Source organism: Melospiza georgiana, chromosome 8, assembly GCF_028018845.1.
Source record: "Melospiza georgiana isolate bMelGeo1 chromosome 8, bMelGeo1.pri, whole genome shotgun sequence".
NCBI lineage: Eukaryota > Metazoa > Chordata > Aves > Passeriformes > Passerellidae > Melospiza > Melospiza georgiana.
In genome coordinates this window covers 29209554-29232704 of record NC_080437.1, presented here as the reverse complement: position 1 = coordinate 29232704, position 23151 = coordinate 29209554, and the positions used below count along the sequence as shown (strand labels likewise).

Below are 23151 nucleotides of genomic sequence, written 5' to 3'. Positions count from 1 at the left end.
TTAGAATGAAACTTGATTTTCATTTTGTTTAAATATCTGAGAGTATGTGAACTAAAAACCACTGTACACTACACACACCTAACTCATTGCATTGAGCCACAAAATAATGCAGCATGTATTAATCCAAGCAAAAAGCACTCTACCAGGTGTTTGGCTTCTTTCAGTCTTTGCACTCCAGCTGTTAAATGCATCAACTCTAAATATCACTTATTGCATCACAAGGTCAAACAGGAACACAGGATGGGGAGGGATGTCCTGACTCATCAGACTGAGCTCCCCTGCACTGCAGGATGTGCTGACACTTCCCATCCTAACCCATCCCACTTCCCACCCTAACCAGGACTTTACCTTCTGCTGTGATAAACCAGGCACTGGGAGCTTCCTCATTCAGTTTGGAATCCAGAGGCAGAGTCAACTTTAATAAAAACTGAATTGTCTGGCCAGGAGCTACAGTCAGGGAAGGAAGTTCAATATTTGGTGCAGATTTAGGCAGTCTTGGCAGGTTTATTTTATCCTTTTGCACAGGCAGGTTATCTGGAACATCACATGCTTCTGGCTTCAGGATAGGCAACTATCAGTAGAAATCAAACAAAATACTTCTTTTTATTTTTATTATACTGAAAACAAATGGGCTTTCACAACACAATCACAGTTTCAAAGTAACACCATGGCTATTGACTAAAACTTTGAGTGTGCAACAATACTATGACAAAATAGAAAAAAGAACAAAATGTTGTCTTTAGATGAAAAAAACCCTTATTAATCCAAATAAAAGCAATATTTACTATTAAAGCCATCAAAACCACAACTACTTTATAGTATCCCTTAATTTAATTTTTTTACAGCTGGATTACCTTTTTGCTTTAGATAAACTGTAAATGTATTTCCTCCTAATTCTGGTAATAAACTGCACCCTTCAATAATAAAATCCAGGATTTTAACTAATGCACATTGCACAGTAAAATAGAAGAGAACTTCCCAGAAAAGCCACCAACATGTTACATGACATGACAATTTAAACACACATTGGAGACTGTATTATTAAGAAACATATAAGGAAACATTAGGATCATTATGTCATAAATATATGTATATATTAATTTCAAAAACTCATTAAGATACAGTGGCACTGTAAGGTGGACATGAGCACAGATTTGTTTGTTTACAATCAAATAAAGCTGTATTCAATTTTGACAGTGGTTTTGATTTGACAACTTGAAAGCCCTTTATACATCTTGCTTTAAATCACTGACTTCCCAAAATTGTTTCTTATAGTGTAATTTCATGGCTTGGTAATTGATTTCACTTCCTTTTTTACAAAATGCTCATGAAATGCCCTCCATGCTGAAAAACTGGGTGGTACATTTTAATGACTGATGTTTCTGTATTAACCTTTTCTAGAGGGTTGCCACTTTCTGTTTTCATGCAAAAGTTGTCTTTCTGCAGACTGAGGTTTTCAACAACTGTACTAACAGGCAATGCTAATTTCCTTGATCATCACAAAACATCCTGTAGATACAGCTACTCTACCCAAAGTTAGTTGTTGCATTTTTATCACACTTGCTGAAGTCTGAAATAGTAATTTATAACAAGAAACACCACTATCAGTCTGTTTAGTAAGTATTACTTGCCATGGAAAGAATTTTTGTTTCCAAATCCAGCACTTTGATCTGATGATTATTTGTGTCTGCAACATACAGGAGGCGGCCATTTTGTTCCACACACAAACCTCCAGGTTCATTGAAAGCTGACTGGGTAAAGCTGGAGCCAACAACATTGCCTGCTTCTCCTGTGCCTGCCAGGGTAGCACAGTTCTTCATCTTGGGATCCACAACCTTAATCTAAGATCAACAAAACACAAAGAGCTTTTCTGAGAAAACCCAGCAGGATTCAGATGTTCTGGATTATCTCATGTCCCACATTTCCAGCAGCCAGCACTGCTTTTGGAGTGCCTCAGCTACCAGGTGTCCATCCTAGATGCTGTGTTATCACTCTTTTCCAAGTGACATGTCCCATCTTTTCCTCTCCCTACTCCCTCATGGACTTCACTTGTTCGTTTGGTCTTCATTCAGGGTCCCCTTCCATGATTTTGCATGTTCCTAACCTTCAGCTATAAAAGTATTCTGGATCACTTGTTTTTGTAATGTTTGCTGCCCTTCTAGAAACATTTGTAAAACAGTGAGAGCATAACAAAATTAGCAGGCTAACTTCTAGATTATTTTTCTTCTACAAATAGATGGGGTTTTTTAAAATTTTATAATGTTTTATACAAGATCTGAAAAAAACCCCATCACTTGCCTTAAAATTTCCATAAGCATATAGTATTATACACCTTACTCTTCAAATGAAACAGGTTACTTCTCTTTTAATGCATGTAGTCAGTGTACAGTTAAAACCCTTCTAGACAGGGATGCTTACATAACATCACATAAGAACAATCATGCAAAACAATGTCTCTGAACCCAGAGCTCCACGGAGGTAACCCACAATACTTGTCACAACTTAGGTGGTTTTTTTAAGGGAAAAACAAGTTCTCTTGTCCTCTCAGTTTTATCAAACCTGCAGTATTCCCGAATAAGCCCTTCTAGGCTCTTTTATTGTAGTTCAGCATCTTTGGGAAGGCACACAAACGTCTTTAGTCTGAACTGTAACTTTAAATTCACCTTCCTCAAGAGACCATCATATCAGCACAGAAGAATGTGACAGCAGAACAATGGTAAAGAGAAGGACCCAGAAGGGAAGGAAGGAAGGAAAGAAAGGGAACCCACAAAGGAACTTGTGTAATTCATTTCCTCAGCTTAACTGGACCAAGTAAAATCTGTCTATGTTACTAAAATAATTCTTTGTAGTAATAAAAATTTCCAAGTCTGTATATAACAAGTTACTACACACTTACCTTGTGGTTATAGGAATCTGCCACATAAAGCAGCTGTCTTTTCTTGTCCCATGTTACTCCCAAGGGATGCTGCAGCTTTGCATTTATGCCTGCTCCATCCACATCACCAAAAGCAAACAAATTCTGAAAAATTATGTTATTTAATTAATAGATTTGATTATTCAATGTGGACATGAATTTAAATGACTGCAATTAAATGGAAATTTATTGAATTAAAAAAAAAATGAAGACAATTTCAAAACAAAGATACTGAAACCTGGAAGTGTGGGTGCTAACCACAGAAATGCAAACTCTCACATCTAAGTTACAAATATGAATCCAGCTGATTTAATGACCACACAATGCTGAATCAAATTGGCTGTTTTAAGAATAAGTGAAGTAATTTCTTATCTAAGGAGCAACAGTCTGCACTACAACCTGAGCATCACAACTGCCACACATTTGCATTCCAAGCAGTGAAGTTAAGAAATTGATGGCCACGGAAACTGATTTACCCTCTCACCCCAAAAGTGGTTCCTCCAGGTCAGGCTTGAGGAATATTAGTAGGGCAGTGTGGGGAAGTTTGAGGTGATTACCAATGGGTCTCTCTCTCCTCCTACAAGGTGCTTCACCGCCCCGTCCCTGAGCGAGACGGTTCTCACGGTGCTGCTCTCGCTGTCGGCCACGAACAGGCAGCTCCAGGGCTCCTCTGGGGCCAGGCAGAGCCCCGAGGGCTGGGCAAAGCCTGCCTTGTGGGGGTAGGCATTGTTCCTGTTCTCCTCGTTCCCACTGCCAGCAAAGCGAAGGCAGACTCCTTTCTTCAAGTCACTACAGGCAAAGAGCACCCGGTTTCAGTCAGGAGTTTGAAACAGCTCAGACAAGATGCATAAACAGAAGCTACAGAACAGGCACTTGTGAGTTATAAACCAGCTGTTATGCAGCAGTGAGGAATTATTCAATGCCTTTGGGCTTTTTTATCACCTCAGCACATCATTCATTACTAGGTAACTCAGCAAATGCAAGGAAAAATAACATTCAATTACATGAATGGACCTTACCAAGTCATAGCTGTATAGCTGAAGTAGCATCTTTCATTTCATTTAACAGATGTGGGAAAAGGAGGCAGACTTTGAAGCACATAAGCCTTTAAACTAAATTAATTTCAGTTTAATTTGATTATCTCTCTCTTTGAGATCTGAAAGCTGTTTATCAAGACACGCAGCATTTTCACATTTCTCTTAGTACAGTTGCTTACCTTCCCTTTGGTAGTTTTCCCCCTTCCAACATCAGTGCCCATATCTGGTGAATGCCTGCCATTGCTATCCATAACACATCATCTTCCTGCATCCCTGCAACTTTTAGAAAGGGACACAGAAAACCAGATTTAAAAAAAACCACTTTGGAAATGTTTTATAACACAAAGAAATTATCAAACCAACCCCATTGTCCCCCCTGTCCCCCTACTCATCTTCCCCATAGGGGAAAAAAGTAAAACACAACCAAAAAAACAGAGCAAGAGAGAGAGAGAGAATGTTTTTCATCTACCAAAACTTGCTACATTTTTCTTCTTTTCTTCTTGCTATTTTATTCCCAGGGGTTTAAACTGGTTTAAATATCCCTACCTGATAAAGGCAATGTTTCAAGTGAGATTTATTTTTTGCAACATTCTACTATTCTGTTTCACATGCTATTTTTGATTCATACCAGCCAAACAAGTACCAAAAAAGAGAGTATGGTTTTGCGGGGTACAATCTTGATTTTTGTTTTTTGTTTTTGTTTTTTTTTTTTACTACACTAGTGACAAAATAAGGTACTCCCAAAAAACCTCAGGGAGTTGTTAACAAGTTTTGAAAGAAATAACTGTGGCAGTACCACCGTACATAATACATAAATGACATCATGTGTATCATGTACAATTATACACAAAGGACATCATGTTTTAAGCTAAGGGTAAATGATGCTTGCCCTGGAGAGCACCAACTGCAGTTTATTCAAACAGTAAATGTGACCTGGGCATTTCCCAATTTCCCCCTAAGTAACCACTCAATTTCCAAGTTGCTCTCCCTCAGCACATGTAAATGTGGTGTCACAAATGCAAGATGCAGACTTGTGGAACAGTGACCTTCTGATCAAGAAGTGTTCAAGCATGTGTCAAGCATCTATTTTTTTTTCAACTTGAAGTATAAAACTACTATTCAGCAATCCAAACCCATAAATAACGACACAAATCTTGCCCAGATAAGACTTCACAAAGAAAATTATACAAGTGGAAATTGAAGAATATATTTGTACTCTACAGCTTTAAATGTAATCACAGTACAGCAGTAAGAAATGCATCAAGGCAGGTTGTGGAAGACAATGAAAAAGCTCCCAACAACCCAAAACCAAAAGAAATTTACTTATCTTAGTCTGTCCTGAATATCTTAAGGAACAGAAAGTTGACATTCAAAAACTGCATTAAAATGAAGTATTATCTTTTTAACACTGTCTCATGTAGTTAGAGACAACATCAACACATTTTTTCTAAATAAACATATTAGGTATTGGAATGACCATCAGTCACTCAACAGAAAAATACCTTCCAATTGCTTTGTATTCACATGAACTTGTAAAGCACTGTGCATCTCAGAGCTGTTCCTGAAAACAATCTCATGGATAATCCCCCACTCAGCCAAAATAGTTTGGAGTTTCAAAATAAAAGCAATGTTATGCAAAATGCCTGCAAGCATTTTTAAATCTGACAAGTCAGTCCAAAAAATGAAATTACCACCATTCCTCCAGCTGAGATTCTGCCGTTCTTCTTCTAATTCTAAATCTTTTCTACACTACAAACCACAAGAGAGGAAAAAAGGCTTTCTACTTTCTCCAGAATTCATTTCTTTAAACTGTGAGCTCTCTTCAGAACACTGCTGGTATGATTTTAGCAGAGTTTTTCTTCAGCATTTTCTGTTCCTTGCGTAAATATGCAAGTTCCCAAGAATGCTATCAAAGTAACTTTGGTGACTCTTTTCTGCACCTCCCTGTGGCTCCATGTTTTTACATAAACTAGAGCTTTAAAAACAAAAGTCAAACTTGCAAAGTGCCTAAAAGCTTTTTCTGGATCAAAAAAGGTTTGCAAATTGAGTTGCAAAACACACATTTTATAAATTACCAGAAATGCCACCAAAGTTCCAACAATGCCAAAAACACTCCAGTATAAAAAACAAAAACAACACCTCCCTGTCCCCATCAGTTTTTGATTAGATGTCATTTCTAAGAGATTTATATTGAGAAAAGAGATTATGAAATCATTTCACTCCTTCCTATACAGGAACTGCTCAGATTCAGGATTTTCTATTTCCATTATGCATATCTTGCACATTCAGATGTTACTATTCTAAGTACCACAGAATAAAAACTGTTAAAATCACTGGTCTATTCAGAAAGTGAGCTTTTTTATCTTGCTATGCTATGCAATTCATTCTGAGTTATCTCAGAAAGTTCTGTTAATTATTTACTATTCACTTTTTCCACCAGTTAATTGAAGGAGTAAGACTTGAACTGAGTGCTGTTGAAAAATCTGTTCCATTCATCTATCCAGTTCTCTAACACCAGACTGAAAACTCTCCTGTGACAGCTAGATGTTGAAAAATTGAAAAGACTCCTTACTCTAATTCTTCACCCAGCAAGACAAATGAAATCTGAGAAAAATGTATCAATATTAAATTCAAATTTTACTGGATATGTAAGATTGATAGAGAGAAGATCTCTTCTTCAACTATAAGAATAAGGCAGTAAAAATAAGTAAGAGCTCCATAACTGTCATAAATTTTAACAGAAGTATTTTCTACTGAATGGCTGTTAGAACAAAGAGAATGGAAGCAAGCATGGAAACAGCACAGGCTCTTTGGGAAATTGTGAAAAATTTAGAAATTTTTCTAAATTTAGAAAATGTTAGAGCTTTGATTAAAAAAATTACACAAACCTAGAAAAATAAAACTAATGCTACACAGCTAAGGTATTTTATCACACAATAGTCCTCTCATGGTTTAATACTTTATGTTCTGACACAAAAGGCAGAAAAACTTTTTCTTTCATGACAGAACAGTTTGAGGACATCACCACTGTTATCCTTGTACAGTTCTCAGAGGAGAATGGGGCCAGGGAGAGCCAGAATGCTAAAATTATGGTAATGCCATCATTATAATAATTCCTTGTGATCCATGAATAGAAAGTATTTATTTCTAAAGAATTTATTATAAAATAACATAAGAGAAAAAAGCAATTCTCTTACATTTATTCAATTAAGCACCACATTCCAACTCATCTTGAGCTGTTTTAAAAATGCAGAGTAGTTTCTCCTTATTAGGGTATGTGCTTTCTTATCAGTGCTGTGCCTGTATCCAAGTGAGGTATGGCTTGCAAATGGGAGATCCTTGTGCTACAAACATTCACTACGAGTGACCCACAGCTCTGAGTGCACAAACACTCCCCAGGAGATGATGCCTCAGTCCACAGCGCTGCAGCTCCTCAATCTGCTCTGCTGTGCCTGTGTTAAGAACTCACAGTGCTGTCTGTACACAGGCACATCTTCAAACACAGAACACTGCTGACCATCACTGGTGAGTCAATCTGATGCACAGAAATTACTTTGTTTGGCACCAGGCATGAGCAGTGTCTGTTTGAAGGGATTCCATTCCCAGGACTACCCACACTTTCAGCCTCTCTATCTGGGACTGCATGCTTTCTTCCAGTCTGGGAAATAAAAGCCTGGGAATCAAAGTTACATTTTGTGGCTGGCACCACTGACATTTTCTAAATAGACCAAAGTCTGAAAATATTATTCCTGTCTACTAATTTTATCTTTGAAGAAATAAAAAGAACCAAGGAAGAAGTCTGTTGGTATAATCATCCTCTGCAAATTCAAGGAGCAAAAGAGGCTACACAACACACCCTGCAGCTCACAGATAGGCACATGCACAGTGAATGCACATCTCACCTGCTCTTCAGTCAGTGGAAGTTCAGCAAATTAAATGCAAATGGGACAGAAGAATAGAGAATCAGTGTTTGTCAGTGAGACACAAACAGCAAAGCTCCAAAGGAATGCTTTATCAGTGAAGCCTGGACTTTTTGGATGACTAAAAATCAATTTTCTTCCTTTTTTTTTTTGCTACCTGGCACTCTTTCACATAGCGTTGCATCACACAAATGGTATGACCCTTTATGAAACAAAATGCTTCTGGAATTTTCCTCCTTAGTTAACATACCTTCCCTGTCATTAAGGGAAATCCTTGGATTTAGATACCAAGGGGGTTTCATACAGTGGAGATAATAGGGAGCATAAAATTATGACTGTAATGAAGTACTTTTTTATTTCTTTGCCAGTTTTCTAACTTAGGCCTTTTAACTGTAATGGCAGTAAATTAAATATTTCAAAAAATCCCAAGCAGAAGAGATAGTATTTGCAAACATGAAAGAATAACTTGGATTATTTAGTGTTGGGATACATCATTGTAACTACAGAAGGAGCTAAGTCTGGTTATGTGTTTTACTCATTCCTAATGAAGCACAGCAAGCACACACACTTGAGGGTACCTCAGCACCACAGTCTCCCTCTACTTCCAACACCTGCATTCCATATTCAAAAGCACTTCCAGCCTCAAATGGTAACAGCTAAAAAATGTGTCTCTTGACCCCAGCATGCCTGGCAAAGCCTCTCTAAGACTTGCTAAGAAGTGTATTTTCAGCAGTTCTGCATCTGAAATTAAGAACTAATATGCCAGGGATTCTTTAGAAATCTGATTTGTAGTTTAAGCTTCCTTATTGTGAACATAGATTTAATTAATAGAATCAGACTATAGACTGGGGAACAAAGAGAATGAGATCCATCACTCCATGTACAAATACAATACTTTTTTTACAGAAGGCAGCTTCCAGTCATGGACTTCAAAACAATTCCAAGTTTGACACCAGCTAGGATGGCAACTCAGCTAATCCAACTGCTTCTTTTTTACTGCAGAAAGTAATCACTGTCACTATGCATTTTGTCAAGACATGGAGAAGTACAACTTGGAAAAATAGTCTGTCAAACTAAATTGAGTTAGATTACTGTTGAATATTCAGTCACTACTCCCATTATATCCTTACATCAAGACTTCAGCCTCTGTATGTCACAGGCATGTTTGTACCAAAATATTGACATAAGTACCTCATTTCTTAAGTTGTTTATCTAATGAACATGCAAAATACTAATTAATTTTGTTACTATTACTATTCAGCAATACTCATAAACTCAAAGTAAGACTGGGTAAGGTCCTGCTTCAGTGCAATCCTGACCTGTAACTTCCTAATTTCTTATTTCTCGAAAGACTTTTTCACCTAAAACAGTTCTTACACAGGAATAAAACCTTCACTTTACTTCACCTCTCTCTTTAATGAAGTTACTTTTTCTTTGAAATTCCAAGAATCTAAAATAAAAAAACAATGGCTATTTACAAGTAATTTAGGATCCAGTTTGAAATTCCAGGAATCTAAAATAAAAAATAATGGCTAAATCCTACAAGTAATTTAGGATGCAGTTCAACAAGAAAATAAAGACAATGCAGTTTTGTGTCAGTGACGTCTCTTACCATGATTTTCTGTGGAACTAAACTTGTATAATGGCAAAGCCAAATGGGAAATCTTTGAGCTTGTACTTTGCACGGGAAACTGCTAAAGTGATGAGCAGGCCTTTTGCATTCAAAGTAAATCCACATTGCTACATCATGAAGTCATATCACATACACAACATATCTTTGGAAGAATTCTAGCTTTGCTTTGTCCAGGGAAATGATTCCAAATTAAAGTCTGATAATAGCAAAAGCAGCTCTTTTATTTTCAGCTATTACCCAGGAAAATTCCTTCCACAGGACAGTGACAGCCACAGTCTCAATGACAGAATGAGACCAGATTAGAAGGAGGAATGGTGAGATGTAGAAGAAAACATCCCTTCAAGATACAGACAGTTCAGACATAAACACTTCATGTATGATCTGAGCTCAAGCAGGAAATGCTAATTGCTTACTGCTTAAGTGATTTTTAGTTTTTTTTTTAACATTATGAAAGAATCACCATGAGTAATACAGGGGAAAAAAAAAGTGTTTGCTCTGGAATGCAGTGGTACCAAACAACCCTCTAGCAGAAACACAGAGAAGGATGAAAAATGTCCCACATACTTTTGCCTTTTAAGGGCTATAAAAATTGCAGCAGTATGATAAGGTACTGTACTTTCATTTAAATCCTATGTACATAATACTTTAAATGATGTAAAAAAATTCCAATAAATTTACTGAAAGCATGGTCAACACTGTACTTGGGGAGTTTCTATAAATAGATTCCAATCATAAAGTCTAAGACCAGGTTTTGGAATGTGAAACACATGGATGTCACCAAGCACAGGTCATTGTCCTGCTCCTTCCAGCAAGAATGCAGCTATCAAGAACATTTCATGCTCAAATCAACTGTGCATTAAAGTATCACTTGCTTTCAACACCCACTAAATAAAAATAGAAGGGCACAACAGAGAAAGCTAAAAAAGCACACAGTAATTTTGTAATGTATTTTTAAGCTGCTGTCCCTCCCCTTCTACTTCCCACACAATCTATATCAATGCAAATTTCAGCACCAACCTCAGCAAAGCCAGAATTTAATCCATGAAGTTCATTCAAGAATTTTAACAGGAGGGTAAAACACAAGCTCAGTGGCCACAACTAAAGAAATAAAAAAGATGACAAGGAAGAATACACTGTGAATCCTACCATCTGCTTTGTCTCCATTAACTCCCCTGCCTCAAAGAGAGAGATTTGTGCCAAATTTGGTTTAAATGGGGTTTCACACTCACTTCATCTCTGTCTCAGATTTCAGCTTCTGTACAGAACAGGGCAACAAAAGCCTACTTAGGAAAATACTTTGTGGCTACTTAAAAGAATGCTACATAGCATCAGTTCTGAATATTAACTTATCCACCTCCTCAAAGTTTCTCTCAGTATTTTCCATTTCTCAACCACCTACATATTAAGGTTTTAAAAGAAATTTTTTTTTTTTCAGTTGGTCAGTACATACTCTAAACTGTATGTAGGAGTAAACTCAAGAACTGTCAGTGATAGAGGAAAAACCTTTCCCTTGAAAGATTGCCATCTTTCCCCTTGGAGACTTTGAAAAAGGTCAGCATAAGCTGTTTAATACTATCTAGTTTTGTACATAACTTGCTTAAACATTTCAACTTCCTTTTTCTCCTTTTCATGTTCTGGATAGCACAGCTTTGGACACTGAAAGGAAACTCCCAGAAGTATCACTTGTTTAAAAACTATACAAGCCATATTTAAATAAACAACTATAAATCTATCTTCTGAAACTGTAGTTTAAGATGCATAGAACTAAGGAATATGGGAAGGTATGTTATTTCCCACATGCCACAGCAGTTAACACAAAAATCAAACTTTTAAAAATTTTAATAATGAACCTACACTTGTTGAAGTGCATGTTAACTCCTACAACTTGCACAGAAAGATGTAAGCATATGTAAAAAAAAAGGACACTGCTGGGTGGGTGCAAACAAGAGTAATTTTTGAAACTCTCATAAATTACTTCATCCATCCAAGTGCCTACACAGACCCTGGCAGACCAGTTTTAATGTTCTGACAGCTTGTAGGACAGCACTGAGAGAGGCACAAATGCACTCTATGCTATACTGCAGGGCAGCAGAAGATCCCACAATGCTCAAGCAAGCTACAACTCAACTTTGCAATTTGCAACTCAACAATGCAACCCTGGCAAACCCTGCTGCATTTCTGACAAACTACTTTGATGTCTGGTAACAAACTTTATTAAGTCACTGCAGCTTATGACAGTAAAAAAGCTTGCTAGACAGACCTGCAGCCCTGGTTCCTCATACTCTGAGACAGATTCCTGTTAACATTCCATTCAATATAACTCTGCATTTTTACAACTCTCTCCAGCTGTCGTTTCCTAAAGAATTTTAGAATTTACTGCTATTACAGTAATGTATATTTTCCCCCATTTTATCTATTAGGCTTATTATCCTGTAAAAAAATTAAGTGATTTAATATCTGCTTAACTCACAGCTTATATTATATTTTGTGGCAATCTAAATAGCAAGCTGACTAGTAGGTTCTAATTGAATATGAAAAAAACTGCATAGGTCTGAATAAAGTGCATTCAGATCTGATTTCTATGCAAATGCTCATTAAAATTCAGCAGTGTTGAACAGTACAGATGACTAATCCTCTACAGGTGACTAACTCAGTAAATACTATGTTCATGTTGATAACAATTATCATATCAATTAACATTTAACAAGCAGAGCTCTCAAAACTAAAAAAAAATATCATCATATATTTAACTACTGACAGAAGCAGAAGACAGCATCATGAAAAATTAAAAGTAGAATTATAGGATACTTTGAATAGTTCTGTTAACCAGCTCAAGTTTCTGAAGCACTGATCAGTTATTAGTCCCCTCTGCTGATCTGTGAAACAGCTCTGCAATAACATCCCACAGGGATCAGCTTTCTGGTTCAAGATCTCTTGAAAATGACACCATCCAGCCACACAAGTCTCCTGGTTCACAAAAGGAAAATCAGATTGTACAAAATTCAGTAAAACTCATGCCTGCATTAGCAGCAGCCCACATGTAGTGAGATTCTCTTTTCAGGTGCTTCTCCTTGCCCTTCCAAGTAGGATTCCATATGCTTAACACAGACTGTAAGGTTGCTGACCAGACCTTTGAAAAAAAGTGCTTTTTTTTTGTACAAGACATGTTAATGGAAGTGTTAAATCTGGAAACACATCCCAGTTGCTCAAGTACCCAAGGCTGCAGGTTGTTCTTTGTCTACACTGATAATGTATTTGTATCAGAAGATTCTACCCTATGAGCATTTCTGAAGCAGCTTCATGAACCTGTTGGACCAAGGCCAGAGGAGGCCACAAGGATGATTTGAGAGCTGGAGCAGCACCTCTGCCATGGAGACAGGCTGAAAGAGTTGAGTTGTTCAGCTTGGAGAAGACTCTGAGGAGACCTTAGAGCACCTTCCAGTGTATAAAGGGGCTAAACAAGAACTGCAGAGGGACTTCTGATAAGGGCATGCAGTGATAGGACAAGGGGAAATGGCTTCAACCTGACAAAGGGCAGATTTACATTAGAAATTAGGAAGAAATTCTTGACTGGGAGGATGGTGAGGAATTGTACTGGTTGCCCAGGAAAGCTGTGGATGCCCCATCCCTGGAATTGTTCAAGACCAGGCTGGATGAGACTTTGAGCAACCTGGTCTAATGGAAGATGTCCCTGCTGATGGCAGAAGGGCAGGAAAAATGGTCTTTAAAGTCCCCTCTAACCCAAACCATTCTGTGATTCTAGGTTCCCTCACACTTCAGTGTATTTTCCTCCCCCATATATGACACAAGATTTTAACAAATGTTTCCACATCAGCAAAATGTTACTAAACCTGAAAAGCACCTCTAATATCAAGATATTAGAGATAAATCATGCTCCTTCCCCACCCCATTCTTCTGCAGATAAAAGAAATTCCAATACTGGAAGTCAATTTTTCATGTCTGAAATACCCACCTAAGGGTTTTATGCCACATCAAAGCATTGTTCTGTCATTGTTCACAAACTGGCATCTGCAACTTCTAAATTAGACTGAAATGGAAACATGAGAAAACTGTGCTTCAATTCCTAGTCAGTAACACTGAAAACATGGCAGCTATGAGATGCCAGGCTCAGGTGTGTGTTAAGTGAATTGGGAAAAAAAGCTACTTAAGTCCTCAGAAGTTGATTCTTGCATCCTATTATGCAAAGATTTATTTTACCTCCTGATGCTTGCATGGTTTGTGCTAAGGTATTCCTCTCCTGTCTGACTGACTCTATAGTGATCTTGAGCCTAATGATTTTATGTTACCTAAACAGGAATAAACAAAGGTCCCCAATTAAATTATTTTTACTTCCTAAACTCAAATATTTACAAGTGGTCGGACATGTCTGTGTAGTCAAGGAAAGGAACTTTTAGACAATACTCACTTCCTGTAAAATGTACCTGCTTCTGAAGTGATCCTGGCTTAAGGCACTGGCCTAACACAAGCATCATTATTTCCTTCTGTGTTTGGATCCAGTAACTACATAACTTGACACAAAAGAATTTTTCTTGCATCAAGTAACATTTCAGGATTCAAAGCAGAATTGCAGTTACCATTTGCAATAGAAACTATTGTGTTTTAGACTGAGTTTTACACTAAATCTTTACTTCTTCTGTCTCAAATTAATACCAAAACAGGAAAACATTTAGTAAATAGTCACAAGTGTAAATATGAGATGTTAAAGCTCAACTGATACAGTACTTGAACTTCCAAAGGTCACATCCCATGGAGAGCTGATGGGCTGCTCTTCTCCTTTTGCTCCACCTTCCTTATCAACACCTTGTACCCCAATGCCTGCTACAGTGGTCACCACCTGCAACTCCAGGTCAATCTGTGGGAAGCAAATTGACACATTAAATGAAGGTATGAAATTAACTTGACCAAAGTTACAGATAACTTGAGATACATGTCAAAACCAGAGAAATCCTAACAAATATCAGGCATTTGTTTGGGTTTTTTCAGGGAAATAATTAATTTCACCACAATGCTTGCTGATGGACAGGGAGTATGGAGGTAGGGAAGCAGCAGGCAGGATGAAAAACATGTACATGGAATTCTATTCCATGTGCAACAAAAATTAACACTGCTCTGTCAGCATTTGCTTGACAGCTGTAGAAGAAATCATCACAAATTTCTGGATAAATACTTAGATAAACAATGGATGTGGTTTTTAGATTTTAAGTTCATATAGGAATAGGACATAACTCACATACTGTAACAGTATTACCCATCTCCATATAAAATAATCTGTACAAAGGCATCTCAGATGCATTAAGGGTGCACCTCCTCTGATCACAAATGGGATATTGGTGAGGACCCAAGTCCAAGATCTTTTGAGATGCACACAACACTTTAAATAATAAGGCAATATTATATGTCATCACCAAACTTACCTTCTGATTATCCTAAATTTGATCTAACCTAATGTAAGATCCAATTCCTACATGCTAAAATTTTGCAAGTGTTTCATCAGAAAGAAAACACTTGCAGCCAGTTCTGGGCACTTACCTGCATTTGAGAGCCAAGGGAAGTTTGGATATTCACTGCACCATAGCACTACAATAACTGTAGATAAGAATCTGATACTACTGGAAGTGAAACAAAATCAGTTTTTGCTTCCAGTACTAAGAATAGATGTTTCTCAAAACAGGAAAGTAAGAGTGACTAGGAAAAAAAAAAACAAACTAAAAGTAAAACCCTGTTATGCTCTTAGGAATAAACCACTTCATCTGCATTTGAAAGGAAGCACAAAAATATATGTAGCCCTTAAAAAAACCCTGCAGAACAGCATTTCTTTATAAGATAGTGAACCAAATTTCCTTTCTGATGTTATTTGGAGAGTAATTCATATGGTGTAAATTTTCACCTGTGTAGCAGAATACAGTATAAGAGATTAAACTTTGAATTTCCTTATGGAAAATTTACCTTTCTAATTAGGTGATTTTCTGTATCAGCTACATAAATAACATTGTTTTTTATAGCAATTCCTTGTGGGGAGTTGAAAGCTGCCTCTGAAAATCCTCCATCTCTCCTTCCACTGTTTGGACCTATAAATAAAACACAGCAAACTCAAAAGTAATTTTTGAAAAAAGTCACTTTAAAAATAAAGTGCACACATTTAAACCTCTAGGAGAATTACATATTCCAGGAGCTGCTTTCACAGCAGCAACTTATACATTTTATATTATTACTATTTGGTGTAGTCTCATTTTAGTCACTGTGCTATGTAATCAAAACAACCTGGTGCTATTAAGCTCTGAACTCATTCTGCACAAGTCCTCTGCTTTTTTAAGCTCATATTTTAAAGAGACGTCTTATTAGGGTTCTAAATTGTTCTAGAGGAATCCTAACAGGGCTCTAAATTGCACTAAAAAGCAACAGCAACAATGGAAGACAGAAATATAAAAAACTACAGGCTTTTTTTATACTTGACTACATCAAAGCAAGCCAACAGGAAAAAAATTCCAAAGCTCAACTCCATATCATTGGTTTAGATTTTGGTGTAATCACAAATGAAACTAGTATTTAATTGGCAACATTTTCTCATTAAGAAAACTAATTAGGAAAAAGATGCTATGGAACTAATTACACAAAAGAACACTAAGAATGATGGAGTGGCATTCTTCTGCACACAACAGCCAGGAAATAGAAAGGAACAGAGCCTGAAGGTAAGCACTGTACTTGAGGAGGCAGCAGTTGAAGTGCATTAGCAGGATGTGTCAGCAGAAGACATTTAGGTATGAGTTACATGTGTACCATGATTTATGATGCAAATAACAATTTCAACCTTTGTGCATGCCCACATTTATTACTGCTTTATCAACTTCATTACATTATTTTCTGCCCACTGAATCATTTAACTGAGTCACTGAAACACACAAACTTTTACAGCCTCCTGTCAGAAATCAATTCAGACCTTATCAGACACACAGGACTGAGGCACTGCTGTGTCAGATTCCTGTCAGATTCCAGCAGCTCCCCTTTAAGTGTGAGGGTGCACATTCCCAGGGAAGGGAATAGCACACAATGCCACAGGAAGGAAGGTACCAGTTTGGAGCTTAGGACACTCCTGAATTCCTGTTTAATGACTGCCCCAGAACACTAAAGGGTAGCTTGTAGGCAGAGACTTATTCTCACATATCAAGCAGAAATTCTCTCATATTTGTTGTAAGAAATTCTATTTGCACATCCTACAGGAGAAAGGTATTTAGACTAATGCCTTAATGATAAATCAGTTTAACTTGGATAAATAGCCTGTCTAGACAATGCAGTGTTACTTCAAATAGCAAGAGAATTTTTCCTCCTTTCTTTAAACAGAAGAGTATTTTATGGGATTTGTAGGATCCTGCCCTGGGGCAGGCATTAGTCAATTCCAGACTAAGTAATACAGGACACATCAGCACACAGGGCCTGATCCTGAGACATAAACAAACCATTGTTTTCAATAATCTGAGGATTCAGCTGCTTCCTAAATCTGTCTATTTTGGTTGTCCTAAGAGTTACATCCTTGCTGCACTAAGATGTAACTGACCATTTTAATAGGTTTAAAAAAGGAACAATTTCATTTGTGAAACAGTAAAGCATACAAAGTGTGTGCAAATTGTCTTCATTTGCATTGTAAAGAACATTGTTACTTCACAAAAGCAACTATGGATGTTAGTTTTCTAGAGCTGAGATGTAACACACAAAATCTGTAACAAATGTAACTAAATTTAAAATATTTTCACTGTTTTCATAACTTATTTATACATTATCATCTCAGATTTGACGAGATGGTCTTTTTATATGTACTAAGGCAACTGCATTCTTAGGTGCCTGTGCACTTACTGGAATGCCACTGCTCTTAGTAATTCTCCTCTGCTTTTGAAACCAGAGGACATCCTAAACAGGAATGTTCTTCCATTGAAAAAAACTCAACAACCAAACAAAAAACACACATGAAAAACCTCTTTTCACACCACCACCACAACTCAAAATTAACTTCTATTGGAAAGGGAGGCATTACAATCTGTGGTCTTTTTCCAACCTTGCTGCTTGATGCAGATGTATATCCTGCACACCTAAAACCATCTGCAACTCCTTCACAGGAATACAAAGTGCATTTCTGTAATTCATATTGGACACCACATGAAAACATGAACTTTAGTCAATGAAGTAATGAAAAACAATTAGGCATCTCTGACAACTGCATTATCAGTCTCCCACTGATGGTCTTACACCACATCCCCCCAAAATGGAGTCAAAGTGATTTTAGTACAAAACAAAATTCTGGCAATGCTTACAAACTGCCAGGTCCTGTAGGAAAAGAATCAGCAAACAGCCTTACTCCTAAACTGAAATTGCTATAATAAACTTACAGGTATGTCCTTACCTCCAATAGTGTGCAGAATTTGTCCATTTTTCCGAGTTACCAAAATCCTGTGGTGCCCAGTGTCTGCTATGACCAACCTTCCTCCTGAATCATCTACAGTCACTTTGCCAGGAAACAGAAGAGGAGAAGGTGGAAGGGAGTCTCTGTACAGCTTTATTCCAATGCTGTTATCTTTGATTTGTCCCCTTTCCTTGTAGAATTTCAGTGTTATAGAAGTAAACAAGAACAATTTCTCTCTGTGTCCCTCTCCAACAAGAGAGAACAGCATATTCCCACGAGGCCCAAGAATGACCAGGGTTGGCCAGCAGGACACTTCCAGCTCGTGCCACAGGGTTGCATCTGCATCATTTACTACAGGGTGGACAATATTGTACCTCAGAACAGCACTTTTAATGTTATCCAGGACTTTTTCATTTGGGAATTTTGCTGAATGGACACCAACAATAACAAGACCATCTGCAAAGAAAAATGAAGTTGTGCCACTGAAATGTATTTAAATATATATAATAATTAAAAAAAAAAAAAAAAGGAAAAAGGAAAAATGAACCACAGTTATCTCATAATCTGACTGCTTCCCAGAAGGAGAGAGGATTTGAACAAACAGAACGCAATTAGATTATAGGAATATAGACAGTTATGTACAGAAAATACTGAAATTCAGAAATAACCATTAGGTAAAATTACCAAATTTTAGGACCATTATTTCCCCAGCTGGCTGATGTGAATTGTTTTCAGTTCCTGACCCTCTATATGCTAAGCTAGAAAATACTTTCAAAATAATTGTGGGTAAGTTGTAGCTGTTCAACTGATACTGAGGGGTTTTTTAACATACTTAGGAGACCTCTTTGTCTTCTAATTCCTGTATACAACCAGAATGTTTTAGAAAATTCTTCTTCACAGTTAACTAGAAGCCACAAAAATAACACCAAATCTTGGAATTCCAGAATTACCTGGACATATCTGCTTCTGGACAAATAGTTAAAGATATAATGAACAGGCCTCCAAAATCAATACAGTATTCAGTGTTTCAAATAAAAATGGCAGCACTGACAACTATGACAAAATGACAAACAACACTCATGACAAACAAGGTAGGCTTAATATAACAATTTCACAATGAAAAATTAAAAATTCACTATAACTGATACAGTCTTATCAACTCTATTGGAACAGAATGTTGCAGTATCAGAGAGCTAAAGTTGTGCAATCTGCTGAAATCTAAAAAGCAGGTCAAATATTTTAACTGTGAAGGGATCAGCACCAGTGCTTGTATCTGTCCTTCAAAAACATCATTTAAGCTAGAAAGACAATTCTATAGTCAACACCTGAGCAGCACAAGTAAGGTACAACATCCTCTCATGAGGAACACTGCTGTGGAAATGATGGATGCAATGCTCAGAAATAACAATATACACTCCATTTAAAACACTTTCTTTGAAGGATTATAGCAGAGCACAACACTGGATTTATGCCAAGCTATTTCTGAATATTAAAAAGTACTTCCTCTTATAGAAGTAATTTCTGGACTGCTGATAACATGAACTGAATATGCACTGGGGTTTAAAATAACTTTCTGAATGCCACTTGAAATACAGAAATAGCACCAGTGAAGATAGCAGTGAGAGCATATCAGATAAAGATGCTGGGAGACATTCAATCCTATGGAAAGCAGTCTTCACTCTGAAACAGATCTCCTGAACTTCCAGACAATAGAGCCATGGCACATGTGCTATAACATTTATAATGATTTAAGATCATGCTAACATTACAGCCTCCTGTGCTTAAACTTCTCTCTGGTGATCAGCCATGCTCCATGTAAGGGCATTTGAACAAATCAGAAACACCAATGGAGAATCAAACATTTTAATGTTCTTTATTACATATATATTGTATTTAATACAATATTTCAGAACTGAAAGTAACTCTGTTCTTCATCTCCCTGTTCAGCCAATTAAAATATCCCAGATAAGTGAGCAGCTGACACACTCTGTGTAAGACTCCAGCTTATCTCTGACAAGCCATCATGACAAGACACTGCATTCCAAACAGAAATTACCCTTCATTTTTATTCAGTCAGAGTGAGAGACTGATCTCATTTCAGATGTGACTTTAAAGACCATAATTCCCTCTCTAGAATAAAGGGCTATTAATGGCATACAACATGATGCCAATACCAAAAAAATTCTACATTAAGCTTACAAGTTTTGTTATTCCAGTTCCAATGGAAAAAAAAGTGTTATACATCCTACTCCACCACCTGTCTATATCCACTCTACCACCTTCACTATATTCTTCTCAGAGCTGGTTTCTCAGTGAAGGAAAGAAAGTTACCTTTCTTTGAGCCTGTATTTCACATTCTTGAGTAGCTTTTTGAGAGTCACCTTATTTACAGAGGCATCAGATTTGGGCTTTAAGCACATATCCTGTTTGCCTAACTACACAGACACTTTATTTAACCCATTTAAAAATGTGATGGAAGTACACACAGTCACCTTTTTTAGGCTACGTAAAAGATTAGAAGACATTTTTAGACACCCCTGAAATACTGCCAGCAGTTCAGTAACCAGCAACAAAGTGACTCAGCTCCTCAGCCTGCAACAGTGCCAGGAAATTCTGTTCTGAGCCAGCCAAAGCACTTTTACCTTTATCAGAGTACTGGTGCTCTAAGGCATGGAGGTCAGGCAGCAGGTGCAAGCAATTGATGCAGCAGTAAGTGAAGAAATCCAACACCACAACTTTTCCACAAAGGTCTTTGTGGAGAGAAATAGGACCTTCAGTGTTTAACCATTGCAGATCTGGAATTCAGAGAACAGTGACAGACAGTTAGGGGAAGGGTAGGGAAAGGCACCAACACCACACAATGTTCCTGGTACTTTTAACCTAAACACAAAATTAAAAACAAAAAAGAAAGGAAAAAAAAGAGTGTGACATCCCTCATCCTTATGTTCCACAATTCTTCAGAATTAGTAAATGAAAATATTATCAATAAGAGTCACTGTCACATGAAAATGTAGTTTGTATTTTTATATTGGCACTTTTTAATTGAAAGAACATGTAAGCCTCAGAACAAATTTCACACATTTTAAAACATGATCTACATTATCCAACCCCCAACAATGCCATTTGGGTAACAATCAATTATTTAAAACTCACAAAAAAGGTACTAACAATTTAAAAGTGTTAAACTCTTAATGATTTTTTCCAGCAGTTCTGTAAAGAACTGATTTTAGAGATTGGAATATTCTTGTGCTTATAATTTTGATCTTGATTTTCAAAGGTATCAATTAATTCTGTCACATGGGAAGAAATACAACTTTTTCAGATTCACACAACAGTACTCCTGGTCATTTATTTTAAACACTTGACATGAGACATGAAAACATTCTTTCCTCCTCTGATCCCACTACAGGTATCAAGATAAGGAATAAATATCTAGAATGTGGTCTGCCAGTACTATCTCTTAGCTTTTCTGAAAATTATAAAAGGAAAAGACAGTTATGATAAAATGCAAAGCTAACTGGTTTTTGAACTTTCACTTTGACAGCTTCAGAAAATAAACTCTTACAGCTCCAGAAGCTATTCCTTCTCAAGTCAGCAGGAGGCTTGTTTTGTGTTTCACTAAGAGGAGGACTGTTCTCTATCTCTCTATATTTATAAACATAAATGGATGCACACACGATTAGCTTTGGTGAGAATAATGAGAATAATTCAAGTATATACATTACTCCCACAGTGTGGGAGCTTTGCTGTTCACTTTTCAAAAGAAAAGGGTAGTTTATATATTTTACATAATTTCTCCCCTTTTCACTAGAATTAAAATACTTTTTATAGATATGGGGTACTTATTTGAGCTGTTTTTAGAGGAGAAAAATAAGCCTTGACAGAACACTGAAACAATAGTAATGGCAAAAGCTAAAATTCAATTTAGGCCCCCAAATCTAGACAGAGAGAGCATTCCTTTTGCTCCACAGGTTAAAATCTGTAATTCATTCCCATGATATGTGTGATTTTAACCCTGAAGCTCACCTCCTGAGCTGTCTTGCAGTGTGATGTGAGCTCCCACAGCTGCAGGGAGCCTCTCAAAGGTTACAAACACCCTGAGCAGGACCTGCAAAATCTTACATTTAGATTTCCTCCTTGCCACAGGGACAGACAGAAATGTGTGAGAGGGGCAAACCACCGAAGAATGACATCTCTTTCAGCACAGTTTGTATTACCCGGGGCATGAAAACTGGCAAGCGCTAAGGCTAAGTCATGGAGCAGAGAGAGAGCTGGGGAACATCCTCAGGGATGCTCCGGGAAACCAAGCGAGCTCACAGAACGCAGGGAGAGTTAGCAAGGCTCTCACTGTGACCACAGGCGACAGATAGAAACTCACAGCACAGATGGGAACAGATTTAGAAGAGCGCCTTTACAAAACGTGTTTTTTCCAGCCAGTACCACGGAGAGGATGTTTAAAGGGGTTCTTTCGCCTTGCCCTTCGCTCCTGGCGCTCCCAGGAGTGCCATCTCCTGTATTTCAGGTGTCATTTAACCAGCGGCTCCCGGGGCCGGCCCTGCCCGCCCTCGCAGGCAGCGGCAGCTCCAGGCAAAGCCCTCACGGGGAGAGCCCCCCGGCCCCGCCCGGGCCGCGCCACCCACCTCCGCCGAGCTCGGGCACCGTCAGGTCCCGCTCGCGGCTGTCCATTTTCTTCAGGTACTGGTAGACCAGGTTCTCCTTCTCCTGGGCGGTGTCGGCGTCGAGCAGCGCGTACTCGAGCTGTGTCTGGGCGGGCAGGAGCCCCGCCAGCCCGCCCGCCGCCATCGCCGCACCCGGGCGCTGTTTACCGGCCTGGCGCTTCACCGCCGCACATTCGGCACCGCCCGCGGCGCCGGCGCGGAAAACCGCGACTCAAGAAGAAAATAAAGCACAAAGTACAGACACGTAATAACTCGTCTGTCTCAAAGCCGGAACTCCTCACGTATTCCGTGTTTTTACGTATCCTTGGTTTCCACAGCAGCACATTCCCAAAGGGAGCCCGCGGTGGAGATTCCCGCGCAGCAGATTCAACACAGCCCGTGTTTCCCGCCCGGCTGCTTTATCGTTTTTAAGATGTAAAAATTGAGCAGCGCCGGAAAAAGTCGAAATCAGGCTCTGGTAATTTAAACGGTGGGATGTGGGGCTTTCTGCGGGGCATATATGGGAGAAGCGGAGAAGATGAGCGACAGCCGCGGTGACGAACCTGCGGAAGGGAA

General features: G+C 38.1%; 1 protein-coding gene across 1 annotated transcript in view; it reads right to left on the bottom strand.

The window, feature by feature from the left end:
• Window positions 1-22720, bottom strand: part of NHLRC2 (NHL repeat containing 2) — a 30838-nt gene extending 8118 nt beyond the window's left edge. Inside the window, exons 1-10 of the mRNA XM_058029463.1 lie at window positions 22558-22720; window positions 20560-20712; window positions 17918-18373; window positions 15472-15593; window positions 14248-14377; window positions 4131-4230; window positions 3472-3703; window positions 2897-3019; window positions 1632-1841; window positions 349-571 (exon numbers count right to left, since the gene is read on the bottom strand). Of these exons, the coding sequence (XP_057885446.1) occupies window positions 349-571; window positions 1632-1841; window positions 2897-3019; window positions 3472-3703; window positions 4131-4230; window positions 14248-14377; window positions 15472-15593; window positions 17918-18373; window positions 20560-20712; window positions 22558-22720 (1912 nt within the window). The remainder of the gene's footprint in view (window positions 1-348; window positions 572-1631; window positions 1842-2896; window positions 3020-3471; window positions 3704-4130; window positions 4231-14247; window positions 14378-15471; window positions 15594-17917; window positions 18374-20559; window positions 20713-22557) is intronic.
• Between the last annotated feature and the right edge of the window lie 431 nt (window positions 22721-23151).